At 40.4% G+C, this 26,555-nt stretch overlaps 1 protein-coding gene across 1 annotated transcript in view; it reads left to right on the top strand.

Moving 5' to 3' along the window:
* Nucleotides 1–26,555, top strand: part of SPAG16 (sperm associated antigen 16) — a 218,390-nt gene that overhangs the window by 52,036 nt on the left and 139,799 nt on the right. The window contains exon 4 of the mRNA XM_052791418.1: nt 2,936–3,062. Within this exon, the coding sequence (XP_052647378.1) occupies nt 2,936–3,062 (127 nt within the window). The remainder of the gene's footprint in view (nt 1–2,935; nt 3,063–26,555) is intronic.

Here is a 26,555-nt window from a genome sequence, read left to right as displayed (position 1 = left end):
TGGAAGTGGCAAGGAGAGAGACAGACAACTGCATCAGGTCTGGGTGTTTATGTTCTTGATGGAAAAGTACAAATCATTTCCTTCCCTTCTGCTGCTGTCATGGTCCATCACTTCAGTCCATTTTCACCTTGCTAAGGGATTCTGAATGGGCCTTCCTGCTTTGGCACCTAATTAATCTCTCACAAGTCTGTTCTTGCACCCTGTCTGGCTGGGATGGTCCGTATCTTATGTCAGAGACTCACAAACAAAATATTCTTTTTTCCTTTCCTTCCTCTTCCTGTGTTCTTTCACCTGAAGCACCCTCAAGCAGGTTGAAGATGTTATTCTCCTCCTGCCTTTGAAAAAGATCTACATACATCCTGTTACTACAGGAAAATACCCCGTTTTCTTCTAGTGGAACACTGTCACACTGTGGTATGTAAAGTTGTCTGTGTTTTCAAAACTAATAAGTGCCCACAAAAATACACAGCAGGATTTTGCTTGTCAGAAACTGGCGACGCAAAGTCCTTACGCTGTAACAGGCAAGCCGGAGATCATTGGTCACTTTTTAAAAATGGCATACCTATACACAAATAAAAGTATATGATCTGAGATGAAAAAGGCATATTCTGTGGTGTAAAACGTTGCCATGAAACTGTGAAACAAAAAATTATTTTATTGAAGTTATTTTATTGTCATATATCAAGTGATCATGAATATCAGATATCTTGTGCACTGAGCTCTAACAGCCACAATACTTTATGACTAGTTTAAAATGAGTCCTTGTGATAAAATAACACATGTAGTCTATATAACAGATAAAACTGAATAGTATAATGTATTATCTATAATAGAAAAACATAGATTCTGTAAAATGATACCAGTGGAATCTAATATTCCTTTGAAATATATTTCCTGGATAATATTTCTACTCAGAAACAACTTATCTCCCTTCTAGTATCCCTTCTGTGGGGACAGGCTTGGTGCTTAGCTCAGTGCAGCATATGCATTTCAGTCTGGGAAACGGCAAGGCATTAAAATAGGTCTGAGAAGTCACTTTGTTAGATCACTGATCGGGGGTAGTGTCCATCAAAACCCTTTAGCTCTACTGGACTGTATCTGGTCTGCAGATACTGATCTTCTGTGCTGTTGATACAAAAACTGCAAGAGCTCCAAGAGTCTTCTGGTGACGTACAGGCAGGAAGAAAAGAAAAAAAAAAAAAAAAATCACATCTTTAATTCCCTCTGCTGACAGCTTCCTTAATAAATATTGTAAGAAATTTCTTCGTTAAGAGACACCCAGTAATCTAATTTGCAAGCCCCAATGATATATTCAGCAGCCAGCTCAGGGGAGGTGTGTTTCTACTGTCAGAATCACATGAGCAGGGAATAAAATTCTGAGCTCTCACTGAAAGCTGTAATAATTTATGATTAGTTGTTGGCTTTTATTTTTTCATACTATTTTTGACTCAGCTGAACAAAGAGGATAGAACTGCTATTGACTTTATATTGATTAGGTTTTTCCATGGTATGCTCACCTACCTGTATGTTTTCACAGGATATAACAATACAAACGCTGCAAATTCATGAAGTTTCATGTATATCTAAAGAAATCATAGACTGAAACCCATATCAGCATGGACAACTCTTGTATACAGCCATAATGAGTGGTGAATGCCAGTTCATTTCAATCATGTCCCCTGTTGACATCCTTGTGTAGGAGTTAAGCCTTTGCCGTTCTGTTCTGTTTGAATAATCCCAGATTTGTTTGTTACCTTCTGTATTGTCCTGGTAAGTCACCCTTGGGCTCTTCCTTCTCTTCTCCTGGACTCTGGTTTAAGGAACATTATTCTCTGGTGTGCACACGGAAAACAAAACAGAAGCCAAAAAGCTTTTACAAGATCACAGCTATATAGCCAACTTCCAGCTGTTTTGTGAGTGAACTGATTCTCTACAGCAGTGTCATAGTAGTTGTGTCTCTATTCCTTACAATGGGAAAAGCTTCCCGTCTTGTGTTCCATCTGTATCAGGTTCATACCCTGAACTGAGAAGGATCAGTAGTGTTGTCTCAGAAATTAACTCATTACAAGATAAGAAAACAAAACAAAAAGATAAGAAAGCAAAACAAAAACCTCTAGGGTATTACTTGATAGCTGATCAGCTGGGAGAAGGCGGGATAGTTGGAAGTCTTCAGCCTTGAAAGAACTTCCCAAACCATGTCACAGAGTAATTCCATCTGAGCTGTGGTCAGTTCGTGGTAAAGACCTCGATGCTTGGGGTCCACCTCTGTTTCCTCACATCTACCTTAAGAACTTACAGCTTATAATGGCTACTGGTGGGGCTCATGCATAGCAAGAGACCTCTTTATAGGGAAAAGGCCTCCTGGGTGTCCACAGTGACAAGACTTTACCCTCAGTGAAGAACTCCCAGACATCACTTAGTTTCCATAAGTCTTTCTGCAGACCTTGAGAAGAAAGGCAGGCTGCCAGCACTGTCTGGCTTTCTTCAAGGTGCATATTGGCATGGTGCTATAGATTTCTTAGACCCTTTGTAAGCAAGAAGGAATAAGATATCTTTAAAAAGGAAATGGTGCTGTCCCTATCCTACCTTTTCATCCATGTTCCTTTTAAATTCTACATCAACAAGGTTTTTGAGGATGCACCCAGGAAACATGAAATGGTGCTTTCATTGTTGCTCCTTACAATTCAATCTTTTAAAACCTGCCTCTCCATTTCTTTGTAGCTTCCCACTATAGCCTTCATTACTGGGAAGCAAACACTAACTGGTTTGGTTTTTTTTTTATTTTCTCTGGGTGATGAATAGCTGTCAATGTTCATTTTTTCTAAAGAGTGACTAGGAAAGATACATGCAATGCGTTACTAATTTATCTACACTTGTCTCTTGTTCTTATTATCCTGAATGGCAAGTGCTGTATTTCTGTTATTTTCTTTTGCAGTGAGAGATGCAGATATACGATGTGTGGCCATAAAGATTCAGTCAATAGCATTGAGTTTCTTCCATTCTCCAGCACTGTTCTCACTAGCTCTGCTGACAAGACTTTATCTCTCTGGGATGCCAGAACCGTAAGCAGTCTTTTTCATGGTCTTTCTTGAATTCAAGCGAAGTGATGACATGTATGGTGTGAGAAAAATGAAAGCCAGTGTAAATAGACAGTAAGGGTGATGCAGCAATAGAATATTCACTAACACAGCTATTATCTTCTGACCAAAAATATCACCATATAACATTTCCTTGACATCTGAAATGACCAAGTCCTCACAGTGCAACAAATGGACATGCGCCGAGATCACTGAATAAACAGGTAGACTTAATTAGGTGGTGCTGGTTTTAGCAACTAATGGTCTGGGTCTGGAAGACTGCATTGCTGCACACTGTGCTGAATGCGTTCAGTAGATAGAGCAGCTGAAGGTCAGTTTTGTCTGGCTTCTTTTTTAAGTGCTGGCATGTCCTTTACATTACGTACAAAGGAAATGGGGGGAAATGCCGTAGGAGAAACGTAAGCTGCATAGAAGTCTAATACGTTTATTCTTCCTCTAGAAGGGACACCGCCCCCCCCCCCCCCCCCCCCCCCAGAACTCACTGCTGATTTCTCATGGAATATCTCCATAATATATCACTGTAGGTAGTGTCAGAAACTCTGCATCTCTTCCTTTATTCTTCTCTACCTTCATTCTTTGGTATAGGTATAAATGGATTTAGTACCTCGGAGAGTGTATTTGTCCCTGCTGCTTTGTAGACCAGATACGTAAATCCTGTTCAAGTAGAATACGAGAACAAGGCAAGAGGAATTTTTTTCTCTTTCATCAGAAAATACAGTAATTACTGCTGCTGTTGTGGTATTTCTCATAGAGCAACTCTTGAAATTCTCAAGTTGCTACTTCAGTTGGTATTACAGTCACTTTGCATTTCTCAAACAGTGTAAAGATATAAGATTCCGGCCGAGAATAGAGAAGGTTGTATTCATGGAAGGGATTTGAGAGGAAGGAGGCAAAGAGCTATTGCTGTGTATTAGGTATTGTAATTAGAGTATTGTAATAGGTATTGTCATTTGAGCTATACAAACATAGGATAAGAAAAACTGATATGAAAATGACAGTGGAATATTTGAGATTCTCATTAGGCAATTTCTATTTATGGACCATAGAAACAGACTATAGAAGGTCACTTAATAATAATCCTGGGCTTAAAGCACAAGTTAAAATGAAGCCAGTCAAGACTCATTTTTAAATGTGTTGGTTTGTAAAAATATTTTATATCCAAATATGAATAATTCAAAAAGAGAAAAAAATATTGAAATGCAAACAAAAGTGAAAAACTCAGTGGAAAAATAGATTTCTGCTTTGTTTTGTTTTCAATAAATCCTGCAGGGAACTTTATCTTGCATATGTCTCGGTAATCTCGTGTTCATAGCAAATTAACAGAATTACAAAAGGGTTTTTCTTTGATAAACTTATGGAAAAAGCCGGCTCAATTTTCTTTCACCAGCACCATTTTTCACCTTTGGGTAATTTTGCTAAGATAGGAAAGACCTTTTGTGAAAAGAAAACATTGTACATGGCATTTTGTTGTGTATTTATTCTGTTGAATTGTTTCCCTGTTCAGTGGGAAATCTTGCAGATTTCAGACACGTGCCCACATTGAAGTGTCACTTTAAGTGGTGAAATCACTGTGAAGATGCTGTCTCCCTCTAAATACTGAATGATATTAAATGTTCCCTCCAGAAAGAAGATGAATTATTTTTCTCCCATTAATTTGGAATAGAATATTTTCTCACCTCTGTGAGATCAATTAGCATTAAGGAGTACATTTAAGATAATTTTAATGAAACATGAAAATCATACTCCGGTTTGTTTTCTCATAAATTAGATTCATATTACTAATCACATCTTGCTCTTCAATCATTAACTTTAGTCAGCTCTTTATTATTAAAGATAATGGATGCAGAGAACTGTAAGTAAAAGTGGTGTAAGTTGAATGGACAATAAGCTCTGGATTTGGAGCAGAATGGAACATAAATCTTTGTAATTACTAAGCTGAAGCTATAAGGCAGCCTTCAGACTTTGGAAACACATGGCATTACTTTTTTCTTTTTTCTTTTTTCTTTTTTTTTTTCTGGATAATATAGGGTCAGATCTACTAGTTCAAAAAAATCTACAGCACATTGACTGTAATTTTAAACCTAAGATATATATTGCCTATAGGGAAATGAGAACACAGAAGGATGAATATTATTTAGATGATTATGGCTCTTTCCAAACATTGTGGGAGAAAATACGGAGTTGGTGTTGGATTTGGATAGGAACCATACTCATGCTGTGCCAGACTCCCAGTAGATTAGATGTATGAGACTGAGGCTGCAATTCATTGGTAGGAATTTCTTGCCAGTAAAGCTGATGGCTTTCATGCCAAGATAAGCTGTGGAATTTATTTCTCTTTATGCCAGTTTCATAGAAAGACAAGCATATTCTGGCTTTTCACCAGAATATTTTCTCGCTGACACATCACAGTGAGCATCTCTACTCATGAATTGCAAAGTGTGTCCAATGATAAATGTGAGAGGTGCAAAAGAACATGAGACCTGAAGAGTACAAGTTCACCTGCCTGGGTTAATTCTTCTCATGATAAGCAGTCTGCCACTCATCTGCATCTCCCATGTTCTGATGAGTAATTTCTTGGGGCTAGTCAGATTTGTCTGGATAACATTTGAGCCAAGCTGTATCTTTGCTCTTTCTCAGAAAGATAAAATGCCAGATATTTATACACTTAAATAATTAAATAGAGGGGCAAAAAAGTACTCAGATTTTTCATACTACATATTTGAAACTTATTGATTTAGTAACTACCTCACCTGCTTTCTGATTTTTGAAATGTCAGGTTCTATAACTGGATATTTTATTTTGGAAAAAGTTGTGCAGTGACTGTCATTTAGATGTCAGCATTTAGCAGTAATGCCCTAAGGAATGCATCAGACAGATTTGCAAAGACTTGTGTGTCTGCTTAACTGGACTGTCCCATTCACATCAGTGATACTATTCTTGTGAATAAAGTTCAGCACATGCACAGCTCTGTAAAAAGCTAGATTCATGCAGTGCTCTATTTTTCTATTTGATTTTGTGAAATACTAAGCATTTGGGATATTGTTTGATGATTGTTGTCCATTTTGGTGGTCACTGATATTCAAGTGTTTGTCGTTTAATTATTTAATTATCCTGGATATCTTTCTGACTTCATGCAGTGTAGTCCACTGATTTAAGATGAGCCCTATTTTTCTGCATTCCTTTTGCAGAAGACTGCTGGCATATAACACAAATTAAAGGATCCCATTCCCACCCCACTATCAAACTAATATCCCTGACATCCAGACAGTAAGGCATCAAGTATGTCAAGATGACTTAAATAGGGTTAAGAACACTGACCAGATGCAAGTTCTAGCTCTGTGCATCAAATTTTATCCTCGACAGTAATTTGTGGGCTGAACAGCACAATCAAAAGTTAGAAGCTCCGAGGTAGTGTAGTCTTCAATGAATAGTGCAGGCATCAGTCTCAGAGGAAAAAGGAAAAAACAGAATGAGATTGTCCAAAATCCTGTCTTAACAGCAGCAAATAACTTCCAGTAATTGATAACTCATTCTCATCAAGCCAGAACCTGGCTGTGGCCATCATCATACTCCTTAAAGGCTGCTGTAAAGTTTCCCCCTGCCCCAAAGCAAAGGAGAGGAGTAGGAGTCCAGGCAGAGCCTTCTTCCAGGCTCATGCAGGGGTATCTCTTTATGGGCATGAAGAAATTGGTTCTCTCAGCCCCTGGAAATGGCTTGTGAGTGTGGTACAGCCACATTTTACATAGTAGGGCAGGCTGGACTTTTAGGGCCACACTACACTCAGAGAAAGACATTAGGAAGAAGTAGTCAGTGAGAAGAGTGAGAGGCAGCTGGGTGTTCTTTTAGGGCAGGGGTTTTTTTCTTTAAATGTGGCATTGGATTAAAAAGGGTCTTATGTACAGTCCTTTTAAAAGCGTTATTTCCTAATAAATTGAGACTTCTGTACTCGCGATGTCTGCTTATCATTTTCTGCTAATGGCTTTTGGATGTTAGCCAAGGTTTGATAGAGTTTAAGTTTCCATGCAATTAGGTCTGGGCAACAGCAGGGAAACCCAAATGAGTGCCCCAGCTGGTAGGAGAATTGGCAGCGGGTGCTCAGCCCTCACGTCAGGCATCACCTTTCCTGTGGCCCACAGCAACCTCGCCACCCTTGTTCTACAAAGTGGTTACAGGTGGTGGTGGTAAGATACTGCTTGCTTGGGACTTCTCTTTCTTGGCTTTTCATGATCTACCCCACAGACCTTTAGATCCTGAAATGATCTGTCTGCGAGTTCAAAGAAATAGTGGAGTAAATACCCAAGAATTTGGTGCGGTGTAATTTGCATTTTTGCGGTCTTGTAAAAGGCATCTGATTTAAGGCATACAGATCATTTAAGGACAGTGGCTAATTAAAAGGGCTTTTCACACTGTGTGCTACCAGACAATAAATACTTACGTACACCAGTTTTTGAGCTCTCTGCTAAGGATGCCAGCTGTGGTGCGGCATTTTAATGTGAGGGTTTAGCTGCTTATGTGTTTTATATGGATGTAGAATAATTACAATGATGCTGATCTAAGCTCCAGTCTTGCCATCTTTTCCTTCACAACATAGCCCATCTTCCCTCACTGTGTGATGTCTGTGGCATGGGACAGCCCTGCTGCAGTTCCTGTTGCAGCTGGATTGTGCCTGAAAGCTAGTTAACTCTTACTTGATTAAATTCAGTGGAATTGTTCCAAACTAGTAATTTCCACTTATTTTTCAGTTTTGATTTTGTCAGAATTTAGTAATTTTCAAATTAGTAATTCCCTAAAATAACCTGTTCTATTTTTGTTTCTTCCAGTGAAATATGAATTATCTTTTAGACTACTTGGTTTTCAACATGGATTTTGTCAGAACTTTTTTGTCAGTAGCTTTAAAGTATGTGGGAACACCCAGATCTTTGCAGGGATGCTGCCCATCTGTGTTGGGGGCTTTTATGCCTATGTTCATTTGGAGTGGGCATTCACGAGGCAAATTCAGAAAAAATGTCAGGGTATTTAAGCATCAGGCATATGAGACAGGCACAGAGGAGCCAAAGGGAGGTATTTTGAAAGCCGATCTGGTCGTCTTTACATTTTTTGGCTTAGTCCAGTTGATTTGTCTCCCAGTAAACACCTTAGACACAAAATTATCAGTCAGAATATCCTCAGGGTATTGGATTTGTCAGTTTTATTTGAACCCTTTTGAACTCCTGAGAAATGAATTCAAGAGCTGAGTGGATGGACAGGATGGGTCGTTTAAAAAATCTTTGACAGGCAGTTTATGGTTCAAGTCAATCCTCTTCAAAAGTCAAAGATTGAAGTCGTCAGTGTTGGAGATGAAGAGCCCTTCCATGCAAACTTTTAATCTCTTAGTGTAATTGAATTATTTTGCTGTTAATAGGGGACATGCAAGGATAAGTCCAGTTGCTGCCATGAAGTGTAACAAATTTTGTGTTCCTGATTCTGTTCTACATATTTGTAAATAATGGGTTCATATTTTAAAACTCCCTGTCTTAATACGAAAAGGAGTTTGAGTCACAGTAAAATATGAAATCAAGAACAAATAGCTATGAATACAGACTATGTTTCCTCCAAGAAGTAATATCATGAAAGACAAAAGTAAAACTTAAAGAGGTTTATGTTAAATCTGTTTAGAATGCTTTCCTAGAGACTTAGTGCCAATTTTTTCAGAACCAAAAAGACAGCTGAGGAAAAATGTCTTGATTTCTTTCTGATCTTGAAAAATAATTGGGAAAAAAGCTTGATACGGTCACTGTCATTTTTAAAAATGCTACATTCTGACTTTCCTCCAAAGTAACTTCTGTGGAAGAAGGTGGATTAAAATAAAATATTTCAAATAATGAGAATATAACTCTGCAAGTTGGATCAGTTGACCCAGATGGAAACAAGAAAGTATCCTATGTTCTTTTTTTGCTGTGTTTTTTTTTTTCTTCCTGAGAGGCAGGGAAACCATTGTCCTTCAAACTCTATTCGGCTGCTGTCTCCAGAATAACCCTCAGACTGGAACTATGACTCTGTCTTTCATTTGGCCTGCCATTACTGACTTCTCCCTCCTTTTTCTTGCCTTCCTTACTTCGCTCCCAAATCAAACCATTAAATTCAAAGTTTAACAAACTGTATAATTAGGTGAACTCATGGGCTTTTTTCCCTGTTAAACTAGGTTTAAATGAGACTCCAAAAGTTTCAGATCAGACAAGTTACTTTGTTCTACAAAGCTCAACAGTTTTACTTGATAATCTTAAAGGTCTTTTCCAACCTAAACGATTCTATGATTCTACAATTCTAAAGCTCCGGGTGAATTAGTGGCTCTGTAGTGGGTTGACCCTGGCTGGATGCCAGGTGCCCACCAAAGCCGCTCTATCACTCCCCCTTCTCAGCTGGACAGGGGGGAGAAAATATAACAAAAGGCTCGTGGGTCAAGATAAGGACAGTTTAAAAAAGTGAAAGCAAAGGTCGCGCGCGAAAGCAAAATAAAACAAATGATATTATTCTGTACTTCCCATCAGCAGGCGATGTCTAGCCACTTCCTGGGAAGCAGGGCTTCAGTACGCGTAGTGGTTGCTCCGGAAGACAAAAATGCACCCCCTTCCGTCTCCCTTTATTTAGCTTTTATATCTGAGCTGATGTCATATGGTATGGAATATCTGTTTGGTTAGTTTAGGTCAGCTGTCCTGGTTATGTCCCCTCCCGAGATCTTGCCCTGCCCCAGCCTGCCATTGAGGGGGGGGCAAAAATGTTGGAGAGACAGCCTTGATGCTGTGCCAGCACTGCTCAGCAGGAGCCAAAACACTGGTGTGTTATCAACACCTTTCTAGCTACTGATAGAGAGCACAGCACTATGAGGGCTGCTATGGGGAGTATTAACTCCATCTTAGCCAGACCCAATACAATCTCCACCCCTTATTCCATACCATTTGCATCATGCTCAGGTCCCACATAATTTAATACAATGGTATGGTTAGAAGAATGTATTGGCTTTGTGTGGCAAGGTTTTGGTAGCGGGGGGGGTTACAGGGGTGGCTTCTGTAAGAAGCTGCTGGAAGCTTCCCCTGTGTTCGAGAGAGCCCATACCAGCCAGCTCTAAGATGGACCCACCACTGGCCAAGGCCGAGCCAATCAGTGGTAGTGGTAACGCCTCTGGGATAACATTTTTAAGAAAGAAAAAAAGTTAGGACAGACGGTATTCAGCAGCCGGAGAGAGGAGTGAGAACATGTAAGAGAAACAACCCTGCGGACACCAAGGTCAGTGAAGAAGGAGGGGGAGGAGATGCTCCAGGCGCCGGAGCAGAGATTCCCCTGCAGCCCGTGGTGAAGACCATGGTGAGGCAGGCTGTCCCCCTGCAGTCCATGGAGGTCCACGGTGGAGCAGATATCCACCTGCAGCCCGTGGAGGACCCCACGCCGCAGCAGGTGGGTTCCCAAAGGAGGCTGTGACCCCGTGGGAACCCCACGCTGGAGCAGGCTCCTGGCAGGACCTGAGGATCTGTGGAGAGAGGAGCCCACAGAGCAGGTTTTCTGGCAGGACTTGTGACCCCGTGGGGGGCCCACGCTGGAGCAGTCTGTGCCTGAAGGACTGCACACCGTGGAAAGGACCCATGCTGGAGCAGTTCGTGAAGAACTGCAGCCCGTGGGAAGGACCCACGTTGGAGAAGTTCGTGGAGGACTGTCTTCCCGTGGGAGCAGGGGAAGAGTGTGATGAGTCCTCCCCCTGAGGAGGATGAAGCGGCAGAAAATAACGTGTGATGAACTGACCGTAAACCCCATCCCCGTCCCCCTGTGCGGCTGGGGGAGTTGGTAGAGAATCCGGGAGTGAAGTTGTGCCCGGGAAGAAGGGAGGGGTGGAGGGAAGATGTTCTGAGATTTGGTTTTATTTCTCATTACCCTACTCTGGTTGATTTGTAATAAATTGAGTTAATTTTCCCCAAGCTGAGTCTGTTTTGCCCCTGACGGTAATTGGTGAGTGATCTCTCCTATCCTTATCTCGACCCACAAGCTCTTTGTTATATTTTCTCTCCCCTGTCCAGCTGAGAAGGAGGGGGAGTGATAGAACGGCTCTGGTGGGCACCTGGCGTCCAGCCAGGGTTAACCCATCACAGGCTCTTAAGAGGTTATAATTATCGTTTTATTAAGCTGTTCCTGTTCATTGACATGCCTAGGCCTGTCCACTGGATGTCAGAGTCCTTTTGCCAGTGGGAAGGCAGCCCCTTTTAACATGTTGTCTTCCTCTGCCTTGCCTCCACAACCTAGAAAAGCTACGCTTTACTTCATTTCATGGAGAAGTCTTTGAGAAGACAAGACAGTTCTGTATGTTAAAGCTTAATATCCAGCTTGACTCCCAATTCATGTGAAATGTATAAATGGCTTTTTATTGGCAGTGATGTAGTTATTTAGTTAGATTAAAGTAACATCTTTTCATCATGATGTTAACAGTCATTTAAGCTGCTACTAGTAGAGAAGAGAGCAACAGGGTCCTCTGCAGCCTGCTGCTTTTGTTCCTGTACAGTCGTGGTTTCCCCAGGGGCTCTGCCCGAGTTTCCTCCTGTAGCTAGAAGCTTACACCCTTCAGGCAAGGCTTCTTGCAGTGCAGCCTGGCCTGGTTTTAACTTACTGCGTGTCTTAGAGCGAGTCTTGGCTCCTTTCTCCTATTGTTGCCTTTCCCATGGTCAGAGCAGTCCTCTGATCCTTCCCGAGCAAGCTATAGGCCTTTGAATTCCTGTTTGCTGCCGAGCTCACAAACCTCCCAGCACACCTGCTTGCCTGCCTCCCTCCCTCCTAGCAGGTCAGTGCAGCCACCCTTTTGCAAGGTTTTGTGCCTTTCATCAAAGCTTCTGTTCTGGTTTAAGGCTCTCTTTCATCCATTTGCTGTGTTTCCCTTGCATTCCCCAGGATGGTCCCCCCTAATCTAAGGACAGGTGATGGGGAGGTGTTTTGGCCCTGTGTGTCTCAGCGCACTAATTTCTATTTACTCATGCCTTACCAGCTAGGGGGTTGCTTCTGTGCAAGGCATTTTCGAGTGATGTAGTCATGTGAAACACATGCCTATAACTACAAATGAGGAACATCCATATTCCAGGCAGCAGGCCATGCAATTCACAGCTCCACTGTGACAGCTCCCTGTGATGTATCACTGATGCTGATGTGTTGTAAACTTGCAAGGGCAGGCAGAGAGGCAAAAGTGGAATGGAGGAGGGTATTAATTCACTACGGATTGAATCAGATTTCATCAGTTGTAAAATTAGAGTGCATCAGTTTTCAGTTGCTGCTGGTTATCTTAGAATATTAGTAGTAATTAGAGTGCTATAAATAGATAAATTTAAAATATTTGAAGTTCTAGCCAGGGGAAAAGTCTGGCTATAGATTTCGGTAAACACTTAGATAGCGTGGCTCCTGGCGTGCTATACAGGGAGCGGATTCTGTAAGAGTGTGCGGTGTAATGGCATTTGGCTGTGTCACTGATTATTTAGAAATGAAGTAAGAGGAGCAGGCTGTATTCCTGTCTGGGCAGCAAATAGATTGACCTGAATCTGAACTTCTTACCAGCTGCCTCTGTATATCTATAAAGTGTGTGCATGATATATTGCAGTAAGTATGAATTTAATTGTTGTGTCGCCAATGTCACTTTGAAACAAAATGGGAGTAAAGTTCTTTCAAAGGCTTTGGGAAAGGCCTGACTGCAGAATAACATTTGCATTGACTTCTTGGTCCTAAAACTCTAATTAAATTATTGATTATGAAGCTGGCTGCTTTCTTAATAGTACCTAATGTAACAATTAAAGCCAAGCAAGTAATTAAAAATGAAAAGATCGGTCCACAAGTACAATCTTCAAAAGGTCATTTTCAACTTAATCGCTTTTTTGAAAGAGGCAAGAATAGAACAAATGAGTCATTAGTAAAAAAGCAATTTAGTGTGTGTATGTGTGTAATAATGTTCCTACCAGATTACCACTGGCCACGCAATACCTAAATTAATTAAAAATAATAGCTAAATTTACTTAGTTGATATTATATTAACACCTCTCTTCCCAGACCAGGCCTCCATTGTGTGAAGTGCAGTAGAAGGTATATAGCCATAGCATGCTTCTACTCCAGACAGCTGATAACCAAATCAGAAGCCAGAAGCTTCAGCCAAAGAGAGCACAAAATTTCAGTGAAACTGTTATGTTATTATTTACCATCATAAACAATGCTTTGTACTACACAGACCATTTATTGGCAACTTTTTTATAGGCATGAGAAGTAAGGGGAAATTTTCAGAGGTCAGTCAAGTTGGTGCATGGTTGTTTATAGGTGTGAAAGGTAGCAGGGAGGAAAGCACAAAGGTGTTTGCCAGAAAATTTTCAAAAGACTACTTAACACTGTTGCCTTTGACAGAGCATAAGTGAAGGTGACACTGGAGGATTTAAGAACTGATAGAAAGTTTGGAATCTACAAGCAAAAAATAGTCACTCGTAAGCAAGGTACACAGCCAGGCACTGTTTGCCTTCCCCTGAATGGAGAACTACTGAGTTTCATACTGACTGTATTCTGTACTGCGGGCTTTTCACAAGGTGCTCATAATGTTATATGAAGTAAAATCAGTCACAGCTTTTGCATCATCTCCGAAATTTAGCTATCATGTCCTGACAAGCCAGGCAAAGAAACACATTTGGGATGAAAGCTCTATTACAAATACTTTACCCTCTGCCACAGATCTTTCAGTATAAAATGTCTAACTTGCATATCACTGCAAAAGTAGCTAATTGGTGCAATAGTTCATAGGTATGAAGACAGCCTGTTCTGGAGCATGAGTTAAAAATGTAGTTCAGTTATCATCATACTGCTTGCATGTGCAACCTAATCAGAAACTAAGGCAAACTTTGAAGCATGGATGGGGAAACTTGCTAAGCAAACACCTGCCGTAGTCAGCACCTCCTGTGCCTGTAAAACATGTATATTCCTGTGCACAGGGAAATTGATTAAACCATGGGAGACAGAATTCAGATAAGCATGTACATCAAAGAAATATATGTCAGGGTATCTAGGAGTCGCCCAATATTGTGAGCTTTATAGACATTTGGGGAACTGAGCTCCCATGAATAGTTACTGTGCACAGCAACTGTAAACACTTTCTCTAGATAGTAATTGTCATGCTTTCTATAGTTAGATTCTGCTTCAACACATTTGCTCAGAACCAAATCCTATTCTTGATGAGGCAGTGGGGGGGGGGGGGGGGAATTGTATGAGAAATAGAAAGATCTGTTAGTCTGTTAAGTTAAAGGCATTGCATCTTAAATGCTCTTTTTCCTTTCCACAGTTAATTGTGGAATCTTCTTTCCTCACGTATTAATTGAGGAAAGGGGATTATAGACCTGAACTTTTTATGAAAGGTCCTCTTAGTGGATCAGCATGTCCACCTCTCCACCTGCACACCTACAATGCTCTACCATGTTATGCTGAAGAAAAGGAGTGGGTTGTTTGTTATCTTTCCTTTTATCTGGATTCCCCACGAGCTGTTCTTATGTGCTACTAAGTACAGAGCTGCTGTTCTGTCAGGTTGAAGTAAGGCGTCTGGACACACTTGTCTACACAGAATATGCTATGATGGGTTTTTACTTTTCAAATTCAAAGATTAGATTAGACTCTCTAGTCCAAGCATGAGCTGTTATATATCAAACCATGTATTCCACTGTCCCTTCCCAGACATAGCTGTAAGAACTTAAGTTTCAGAAGTCTGATGACATGGTGACTGTGGCTACGCATTCTCAAAAAGATCTGTTAAAAACCAAACAAACCCCAAACCTTACAAATCATTTTCCCTTCTACTAACAATAACTTTGTGAGGTAAGTAATATATTTTCAATAAATAGCTTTCCAGTTTGGTAAATACTGAATCAAAATGTTGGTGGTGAATCAATCTGTTTCTTTGTATAGATTATTCCCTTCTAACCGCTAGTGCTTGTGTATACATTTATTCCCATTCTGGTTCCCCACAGCCTCAGTGGGTAGCTTCTTTAGACTTCCTGCTCACATGTCCTTTTCATAATAGCAAAAGAGATACTGTCTGGGAAATGGCTTGAACCGAAAAGCAGGCAGACCTTTGAGATGGCTTCAGCTCTGTGTTCAAAAAAACTGGAATTTCAGAGCTTGAAAGATATTTGCTTAAAAAATATTTTCTTGCTGCTTCAAGAAATCTTAAGTAGTCAATTTTAAGTGGCATCTGCAAAACAGTTGAGGGTCCTAGTTTTGAAGGAAAAGCTGTAGGGTGTCAAACTGGTTTTTAGTAGGATGCCCCATGCAGCATCGATGGATAGTAAAAGTTTGCAGTGGTAATTCATACTTCAAACATTTCCCATATGATAGAATTTTTGTAGTACATATTTAATGTACAGAGAACTGCCAGATAGACACAGGTTTAAAACAGTTTTATGCTCTGATACCCCCAAGGCAACAGCACAGCGAGGTGTTGTTCACATTTTATGGTCCAAGGCCAAAATGCAACTCTGATTATAATTGAATTCAGCTTCCACGTTTATAAGCATGATAAATAGCTGAGGACATTTTATGTTAAGAGGCAGCGTGGTTGGTCTAATATGAAACTGATGGAAAATTTGGGAGATGCTGCTTCTCTTCCTCACACAGCCAGGAATTTGCTTATGAGTAGCAGGCATGTCATTTCACCTCTTTTCCATCTCCCCTTTCACCCTTTCTTGTTGATGTAGACTGCAGCATAGGGCATGAAAAAAACCACATTAAAAAGTAAGAGTCTTGCCATCTCACAGTGTGCTGTATACTAATAATCTAAAGATGATTCAGCTGAGGTCCTAAAATATGAGCATATTCAATTCTCTCTTTCTGGAATCTTTTTCTCCACTCATGTCTTTTGGGTTATTCTGTAGAAAGGATTAAACTGATGCAAATGAGAGATAGACTTGGTTGCTAAAGTGGTGGAGATGGAATGAAAAATATATGACAGGTGTCCTGAGAAGGAGCTTCAGGTGTTGTACAGTATTGATGTCGACATTGGGAGACATTAGCACGGCCTATTGGAGAGGAGAAGCAATGAGGCAGCACCTAATTTGTGTTGTACAATTCTATTTAAAATTGCTCCAGTAGACTACCTTGATGGGATTTTGTATTGCCTAGAAATTGGAGTGTATGTTCTTTTGTTGTCTTGCAGATGAGGTAATGCGATGGTGTTGTAATTGTGAAATTGTCAAAACTAGTAGTGACTCACTTTGTGGAGAACTGTCTGTTCTGGTATCCTGAGAACCCCAAGTGTCGCCACTCAGCAGCAATGAGTACAATGCTAATTACATGCTGTAATTTATGTGAAGCAATGAAAAGAGATCTGTCTCTGTCACTGTGCCAGTCCGGACTTTCCTAACAGCAGGACTGTATTCCAATCAGTCGTGTGAATTGCTGTGTCATTCTAGTTAACAGCCAGGTTTTCTTGCATTGTAACATTTGCCCAGGCTCTTCATCTGGAGGCAAGCTTCTCCTCAGAGTGCTGTGGGATTGCTTACAGAACTTCCTCTGTGTGTTTTCTCCTCCTGTGTTTAATGGCATCTCCTTTTTTTTCCTTAGAACAATTAGGCTTACCTCAAGGATACACATTTATCAAAGCAGTCAGCACACAATTCCTCATCCCTACCATAAGTCCCAGTCACACACACCATCCCATGCCAAATCCAATTGTGAGTGCACTAATCCCTTCACAGATGCTATGTTTGGATGCTTCATGTCCTGCTTTCCTGGCAGGCTGAGGTCCGTCAGCTTCTTTTCAGGAGTGCAATCTCAGAGCCCCTCTTAATTGTGAGGTAATTTCAGAGCTAGGGCAGAAAAACAAGCTGCAGCAGCAGCATCGTTGTCTCTCAAGTTCAGACTTCTGGCAATAGTTTGCTGCAGCACTACTAAAATTAATTGTTTCAGGACCTAGTGTCCTGGCACCAACACAGGAGGAATGAGATGCTGCCAAAAAGGTACCACCAGTTGATCCCCTGAGAACTGACTTCCTGCATCACTCAGTGTGGTTTTCAGGACAGAAAGAATTTACTGGTAAATGCTGGTTTTACAGTTTATTTAGCTTTTCATTTTCTCTAAAAATAAATATGTGATTATCGCATTCCTGTTTTTCCTCTTTTGTGGCTCAAGCCCAGCTTCTCTGTCTCCAAGTGGGTTTCAGGCCAGTATTTTGCAAATGATAGTATTTTACATGCCAGTCCCTTACTCAGCTGATTGTTTCTTTCCTCTCCCTCTCCTCAAAAATGTTTTATAGAGAAGCAATAATCTTTCAAAAATAAGACATTTATCACACACAGATTGGAAACACTGGGAGAAAACTGATGGGCGAGAAGCAAAATTTAGCAATGTGGCAAAGCCTTTGTATGTAATCTTCCCCCGTTGGCGACTAGAATAAATATCAATGGTCCCATTTTCCACTGTGAACAAGCTCACAGGAAAGGAGGTACTCAGTGATGTATGCTGATATGACTGTATCACAGTCCTACTTTTTATTTAAATCTCTCCTGTTTTATACTAGGTTTGTGCAAAAGCAACAAAGAGTTGCTTTAGCAAGAAGCCACAGAAGAGCAGGAGTGGTCAGGATGCACATTGCACTCCAAGATCTACCCCAATCCTGCTGCCAAACCCCTCCCCCCTTTTCAGCCCCATCCAGTAATGGCATGCAACTGGTTTTACTGGTTGAGATGGAACCCTAGAAAGTTGAGTCTGGGACTCGATGCTTTTTGGCAATGCAGGTAGCATGTCCACCTGTCTCAGGGCCTGTGCCCCGGAAAGTGTGCACCCTCTTGAAAAATGCCCTTTGGTTAACTCTACTTGCCATTTATTTTGAAGTTTATAATTGTGACAGTTACACACTTTTGTTATTTTTATTTTCTTTTCCTTCTGTGTTTAGTGAAAATTTGCATACAGTCACACAATTTATATTTTAACCATGATCCTAACCATGTTGGTCCTGGTCATTGTGCTTTCCTTTGGTTAAGTAAGAAATGGAAAGACCTGCCCTCACTGGCTCTGCAGCATTTGGGAGACCTCATGAACATGCCTTGTTAGGCATGGTCTCCCAACAACTCCCAAATTGTCTCTGTGGCTCTCCTGCAGTGCCACTGTCACAGAGAAGGGCTATGGGATAACTTAAAGTCAAACCTTTTCACATAAGAAACTTGAGGCCTAAGTATTTTATTTTCCACAGTTAAAGCATTAATAGGCTTCAGTCATATTTGTAATGAATATAATTTGAATTTCAAAAAAGTCAAGTTTATATGAAATAGGATAGGAAATGCAACATGCTTGGGGGGGGGGGGGGGAGAGAAAAAACCCCCACAGTTTTTATCCTGGGAAAAACTGTGTAACATACTTGAATAATGTTGGTTTAGGGGTGGGGCTTTGTGAATTTGGTTCATTCTAAAATCTTTCCTTTCCAAATCTGAAAAAAGGATTTTGCAAGATCTTCTATGGATTTGCAGAGTATTTGCATTTTTGGTTGCCTTTTAATCATGTTATTAAAAATAAGCCCTGTGTCAGTTCCTCTCTGAATAATGCAGAGCCTCATGCCTCAAATTCCTTCCCCCCTGCCCGGCACCGACAGCAGCAGACATGACCCATGATGATGAAGTTCAGCTGGATTCAATTGTGCATAGGCAGGGAGAGGGCTGACATTCCCCCATGGGGGACTGCCTTTCTGGGGCTGGCTGAGGACACCCTGCAGCTAATCAACCTTAAGGGTATGCATGCACTCCTCTCCAGTACAGTCTTTCTGAGACCTGACATCAGGGCACATAACATCTTTGGAGCTCGAGGGCTTTATTTTAGAAGAATAATTGTCTAATTGTCCTACTTTAAATAGAGCAGCTTTGCTGTGGCTAAGACTGATTTTTTTTTTTCCTTCGTGACATTTTTTTGTTATTAATTTTTTTTTTTTTAATCCAGAAAGTACTCTTTTTCTGGAGGAAAAATGCACATATTGATATCAAGATTTTATTTTTAATTTAGATCCTAGTGTTTCCAGTGGAGTGTGACTTGCTATAAATGAGAGTTAAACAATTGTTGAACACATACCTGCAAGTTAAAAAATGTGTGTCTACGAATGTGGGCGAGTATGCGTGCACACATTTTTCTAGATGTATTTTGCTCTCTCAGGAACATTAATTAGTAGTCAAGAGTAAACAGCTTTATTAAACCTAAAATGATAAGGACATTATTATTCAACACTGCATAATAACTAAAAAAACCAGTAAATAATGTCTACTAGTGTAATGTTCAAAAATGGGTTGGTTTTGTGATGACAGCCCATAACTGCCTGTGATTCGACTTAGACATGCCACTTTTGAAAAGTTTGGTTATTAAACAAATTAATGAAGCAACTTATATTACTTACTAGTCTCACTCAACATTAGCAAGTGGATTGCATTTTCTAATTAGCATGTAAGGAAATGGATAATAAAGCTTTTTCCTAAAAATATGTATTGCCGATTTTCACACCTTTTCTCCAAATTTTCTCATTTTTAACCTGCCAAAATGAAATAAATGTCTGTTGGGGGTATGAAAAAAGTAATTACTTTCCTTATCCGTTAAATTCCTCTTAATTAACTTTTAATGTATGCTGTTACTCAGGGAGCATCCCTTAATACTAAATGTGTCTAAAACAGAAAAGACAGAGATTTAAATGATTTAGATAAACATCTGTCTAACATAGAGGCATAAAATTACAGATTCAGAAAAACAGCGGCTTACTGCCTTCATTCGCAGACAAAAAAGCCACAAAAAAATTGTTTTCCTTTTCTATAAATCTTCTTCCATTGTGTATATGAGCTTAGAGGAAATGATCAAGCCTTCAGGTGCAGGTAACATGGATTGCAAATGGTGTCAAATAATACAAACTTTCTGTATATCACCAAATTGCTCTATGAGCATCACTAAATTAGCAGACATTTTGAAGGAGGACATGTTCTTTCCAGTATAAAATGCAATATTTTGACTTGTTCTAGAGCAGCCCTCTTTTTCTTAATTTAAGACAAGAAATGGAAAAAGCATTGCAGTTTCTATCCATAGTTTCTGCCTACCTGACTATATAATGCTAATCCATACTGGTATTAAATACTTCTGTTTAGATAAAATGGTTCTGTCTTTAGCAATTTAGACCAATCTTCTAAAGTAATGTGCAGTAAGAGTGTATTAAAATAATATCCTGCTATTTATTTTCAGCAATATTCGACTGTCAGAAAAGGTGTAATAAAAAGAAATATTTTGTCAAAATCTCAAGATTTCCAATAGTTCAATCAGTAGATTAACACAATTATTGTCGTATATAGTTTTCCAAATAATTATAGAAGTTAAGGATGTGTTACAAACCTAAACACAAAATCTCTGTTAATGTTGTTTGAAAATTATCTGGTGAAAGAGAATTTCATCATAAAATGCTGATTGACCCAAATATTTCTGTGGAAACATCTTTGTTTTACAAATGTCTCTTATATGCTAGGCAGCGTACCAGTGAAAATTTTCTTCATCCCCTGGGAGGGAAGCTGGAGGGTTTCAGTGCTGGCCCCTCCAAAAGGTCTTCTGAAGTCAGAGCACAGACCTTCTGCAGCGCCTGTGCAAAAGAGCTGCTCTGCTGCTCTGGGGGAGCCCAAGTATGTCTGGCTGGAATTGATACTGTCAAAAAATTTATCATAAATAGAAATTTGGATCCCCATATCTTGTATTAGATGCGTAAAATGGGTCATGCAGGCTTTTTTTTTCTTTTTAATTTTGTTTCTTTTCATTTCTTGATTTCAGCCCAATACCATGCAACTGGAGATATAGCAAAATGGAACAAACTTAAGTAAAAAACACATCCTCCAACATCTTACTGTGTTTCTCAAGAGTTTGAATGAGGTATGAAGGGACACGGTGTTGATTACTTTAGCAAGACACATCAAATCTGAGCTTCACTCTTTGCTGTATAAGCCATGCTGTTTTCATGGCACTCTCATGCCCCACTGCAAAGTGTTTTCTCTGCAGTCTTCAGCCCACAGCTTTGTGCTCTTGCGTTATTACAAAAATGCTACTCTCTGGCTGTAGTAATTCATCTGATCGTAGAAGATGACTGGCTTGAACTGTGTCATGTAGTCTACCTTACAGTAGTGGTGTCACAACTCAGAAGTGTCCCTTGCAACAGCTGGTATACTTGAAAATTCATAGTGGATGTTTCACGCAGGGGAAATGCTGGTTCTGAGAGGTGTATCCACATTTTCTACCCTAATTTTGGATCTCTGAACAATGAAGTGACATCCTTCCTGGGAGGAAGTGTTTTTTTAACAATCAAATGCATTTCTGAGGTTCTGAAAAAAAACTTCCTACTTGGGTTAGGATGAAAAGTCAATAGTTTGAAAACTTTGTGTGTGTCAGTACATGGATGAAGTCTCTGTTCTGCAAAACCAAACTGTAGTGTCTCCAGAATTTTGAATATTCTCCTTTGACAATTTTGATCTATTTTTCAGTGTCTAAAAATATACTTAAATCTAAACTTGTTAATATTTTAGAACAGAAAGTTGTTTTGATTCAGTAAGCCAAAATTTTTTAAAAGGTGATTTTCAACGCTGCTGATATTTATTTTACCAAATGCATGTCAGTTGATTTATTTAAACTGACCTCTTTCTTGATCAGGTCTATTGTTAAAAGAAGTCTATTTACCCCAACAAACACATTGTCAATACCTGTCTCACTTGTTCTGGTTGACAACAGTTTTCTTAATAACAGAACATGAATTAAAACATGAAGGAAAGCATAAATGCGAGTAAGATCAGACCTGTGTGCTGGGGGTTCAGGACTGTTCTCACATGAAAGCTCTGGAATAACAGTATATTCTGATTTCCTCTGGCTAGCTGGGACTGCACCCATGATCTCCCTTGTAAAATTAATGCACTGATGAGAAGTGTCACACATGCGACAAGTGTCACATTCAGGGCCCAGCAGTGTGGGTGTACCCTGGCGTATGGGGAGCTTTCTCTGGATGTTTTATGGTGCAGCTGAGGGGCTGCAGTCTTTTGCCAGACTCTCTGTTACCTTCTGTCCTTACTGCGTGGATCCTATCGTACTAAACCCGACATACTGCTATGAGCAAAAGCAGTCAGAATGATGAATGCGATGGCTTCAAGACAGTAAAAATTAGGTAGACCTTGCTCCATTCTCTGTCAGTGTTACTGTCCCATTTTTTGAGAAGAGGGATCTGGGTGTGAAAGAAAGGGAAGACGACAGCATAGAGTAGAAAGATCATGTTTTACTTCCATATCAGGTAGCTATGGATGGTGTAGGTTAGCAGTGAGAAAGATGATAGAAGGATAAAATCAAGTATAAATGAGAAATATGTAGTAAGAAAGATAGAAGTAAAAGCAGTGAAAAAACAGAAAGCAGTGGTGTCAGGAGGAAAAGAGGACATAAAGGAGCTTAAGGAAAGGAAACAGCAAACAAAAAATCAGGACGTATTACATATTTTTGGTATCTGTTTTCTGCTCGGAAGCTTCTACCAAATAAAAGGCTTTATAATAGTGATTGATTTGTAATCTCTAGTGTCATTGCCCTCACTTCCCCCAAAGCCATCTGGAGGCTGTCTGTAGACAGCCCATTGAAAAGTATGAATTGCAGCAAAGAAATTCTGCCTGGCAGAAAGAGGGATTGGTAATCAATTCCCTTCCTGCCAGGCAAGGCTAGTTTGCTCCCTTCGCATTTGCTGTCTGGTATCCTGTCTGCAAAAAGCTGTCAGAGACGGTACCCAGGGAAGAGCACAATGATACCAGGGATTACAAATCAATCATTCCCATTGTTGCTGGAGCCTGCCATTGAACACTGAAGACAGACAACACGTCTTTTGTTCGATAACTTAGTTGTTTTTAAGGATGAACAAAAAATTGGGTGGCTTTTCAAGATTGACTGCTGTCTCTGGGCCGGCGGTGCCCAAGGGGGACGATGTCCAGCTGAAGAGTGCATCGGCAGCAGTAGTGCAGCCTGGCTGCCCAGGGGGAGCGGTGGGACAGGCGCACTCCTGCGTGACTGCAGAACTCATTCTTTTCAAAGCCTGTGTCTTCCTATATTTTCTCACCTTTTTGTGTGTCCAAGGAGCTGGGCAGACAGCATTTTGAGGAGAAGCGTATACTGTCTGCTCAGAAGTATGAACAGACAAAAGCCAAGACCTGTTCACAATGAGGAAGGGCAACGGTGGTGGAGGTTTCGCAGCAGTAGTATCCTCAGACAACAGAGCAAGGTTGTGGGAGGAGGAGAAAACAGCTCCAAACTGAAAACCCAAAGGAGAACAGCTTTGGGGCAAAGTGCCAGAGCACTCATAGCAAAGAGGCAGCACGTTCCCAGGTGTGAGCTCTTCCATCCTCTGTTGAGGCCAAGGTGCTAGGCAAGGGCCTTCAGCAGCAGCTGAGGAGGAGGTTAAGGTCTCGGGTAGGAGGGATGTCCTTGCACCCTACTGTGACGCTGAGAGGTGGGATATGGGTGTTTAGCGGATGCTGCGTAGCTGCACCGTACACATTGCCCTGGCCCAGGCAGAAAGGGTGCGGGGAAGCGCGGCCACGCGTGACGGCGGCAGGCTGCAGGTGCCGGGGTGGGCCTGTCCCACTGCTGTGCAGCTCGGGCAAGGCCCTCTCAGCGCTCCTGCTAGGGATACCAAAGGAATAAATAAAAACGTAAAAGAGGAATTACTAAAACTCTCCCTTGATAACTAAATGGTTGATCATAAATTAGAGTGTCTATGCAAATGAAGTAAATAATTAAAAACTCCAAGAACAGCACTGACTAGGTGGTTGATGGCTGGCAATTATAAAGCCTGAATTTTTAATATGCATACATCTAAGGAGCCAGTAAAAATTAGCTCCTAGACTAATGGACTTGCCTTTCTTCCAAGGCAGAATTTTAATGAGAGCATTATTTATAGCAGAGCCCAAGAACAAGCATTTTCTTGCTTAGTCTTGTTTCTTCTTCGCTGACGCTTTATTCATTAACCTCTGAACTTCTCTAGAGAAGAATAATGCTCTACACAGTGGAGGGCAAAGATCACCTTGACCCCCTGAAATTAGTCATGGGTCATATATTGTTAAGAGAGTTACATCTTCTAACAAATAATGTTTATAAAACCCCACTGGTGATATGTCCTCATTTCATGCTGGTTTCCGAGTCATTTATTTGCAGTTCAGTTCACTGAAGAGAAAATGAACATAACGTGATATCTCATAGTGCAATGCTTCTTGTGCCATCTTGTCTTGTACAGTAGGTAGACATACATCCCAATGAGACCTGAGAGGCTATTCTAGTCATATATTCCTACCGTGCATAAGAGGTGCTCCATGTGTGTCTTGAAGACATGCAAGGACATGAATTTAATTTTGAGCTAGCTCTGCCATGTCATTGCGGTGACCCTGCTGTACAGCAGCCTGGCTTGCACAAAGGGCAGAGCCCTGCCACATCAGGATTGCAAACCCGGGCCAGCCTGTGCTGCTGTGGAGCATCCTCTGGCTGGAGGGGGAGCCCAGGGCATCCTGCTTCCTGCTAATTCCCCGCAGGGAGTCAAGGTAAGAAGGACACAAGCCCGGCAAAGCTAGCTGCAAACAAAACCAAAGTGCTTTGGTTGAGATTTTAGCATTTTATTTGAAAATTTGCAGAAATGGAATGCAAGTTATAGGTCATTTGCATTTAAAGTGCATTATGTGTTTTCCTTTTGAGCTTCTTTTTGTTAAATGCATATTTTTTCTAATTAAAAGAAAAAAAAAAGGTATCCTTACTTGTCTTTCAATAATCAGGAAAGATCTGGCTTAAATTGAAAAATTACAAAACCAATAAAATTAATGAAAGAGCTCTACTTCTCAGATCTGGGAATAATTATGTATACCGTCCCTAGTGATGCGGGAGACAGGAAAGGAGAATGGGGGGGGGGGGGGGGGGGGGGGGGAGACGTATTATATTTGTTGGGGCTTTATAATCAAATCACACTGAAGGCACTTTTTCAAAAAAGATTAAAATGTCATTTCTCATTTTAAAAAAAATATAATGGTGTCTTCTGAAAGACAAACTTTTAGATGTATTTCATTCTTTACTAATCGAAATCATGTGGTTGAAAATTTTGACCTGCAAAACATATATAATAGGCCAAGAGTCACACTGAGTGCTCAGTGTTAGCTGAGAAATGGAATGAAAATTTGTTTTGCCCTGCTCTGCTTAAGCATAGTGTCAGGATTCCTGCCACAGCTTTCAGCCGTGTATGCCAGCATACTTCCTTTTCACCACATTGTAAAATGGGCACTAATTCCATTCTTATTGGAGAGTAAGACTTCAACAGAGGCTTAATCTGTTCAGGGTGTAAAATGCTGTCTAAGTAGTACTTTTTATTTATGACAGTTCTTATAATAATGTCCTTGAAACTTGGATGCTCAAAAGATTGAACGCTGAAGATCACTACATAAGAAGTAGCATTTAATTTGGTAGATGCCTGAACATTGTTATGGAGCAGGATTGTTGATGTGCATGTCTAATGCAGATAATTTTTTCTGAATTAATTTTTAAAACTCTTTCGGTTTTGACAGTATATCTACATGGAGATATGTCTATATATCTTAGGAATTTATCAGATCTGTGTGTGACTCAGGTACTTTTTTATGTTGCTGAGTGCACATAACAACACTCAGAGAGATAGAAGGGAGTTTGGGAATGTTTTTAACTTTCCATCACTGGAGCTGCAGGCAGGTTTGAGATGCTGAGGCCAATAATTTAGCAGGTTACAAAGTGAATGGACATTTGTATGCATAATGAGACCATACAATATGTCAAACATAAAATGTATTTCATATATTTTTAATATGAATAGTAAGTTTAGACTTGACAATATGAAATAATATTTATGGACAGCATAGCTACCTGTTCCATAAGAGAACTTTCCTCAGAAGTAGCTGGTTTTGTGTGCAACTGGATTGGAAAACTGGAGCAGGTATACCAGGGCACAGCACTTCCCATGCCTGGGGAAGTTTCAGCTGGGATAAAAAGGACTGTCTTTTATCCAATGTTAGTAAGTAGCATGGAGGTGACCTGGAAAATGACTGTGAACCCTTGGCTGTGAATTAGTGGCTCAAGTATTGTCTTGGTCATTTCGCTTTCCTTTGCTGTCAGTTTACTGTCTGTATGAAGTGTATCAGTACTGTTGACTTCCCCTTTTAGGAAAACATCCACTGGGCAAAACCAGCTAACGCAGCATTGCAGCACCGTAGTAAATGACTGAATGAACTGAATTTCTGAAGTACTTCTCTGTTCTTTCCCTCTCTGTCCTAGTCCTGATGGTGTAGCTCAGAGCTCAGTGGTGTAAGTGTATGTATACTGTGTCTGAACACAAAACTTCTCCACTAAGCCTACTAGATGTGCCCTAGTTTGCATTTATTTTCCAGTCTTTCTTCCCTGCTCTTGGGTTTG

Source organism: Harpia harpyja, chromosome 7, assembly GCF_026419915.1.
Source record: "Harpia harpyja isolate bHarHar1 chromosome 7, bHarHar1 primary haplotype, whole genome shotgun sequence".
Taxonomy (NCBI): domain Eukaryota; kingdom Metazoa; phylum Chordata; class Aves; order Accipitriformes; family Accipitridae; genus Harpia; species Harpia harpyja.
Note: the sequence above shows the minus strand (reverse complement) of the source record. Positions and strands in the feature narration are given on the sequence as shown.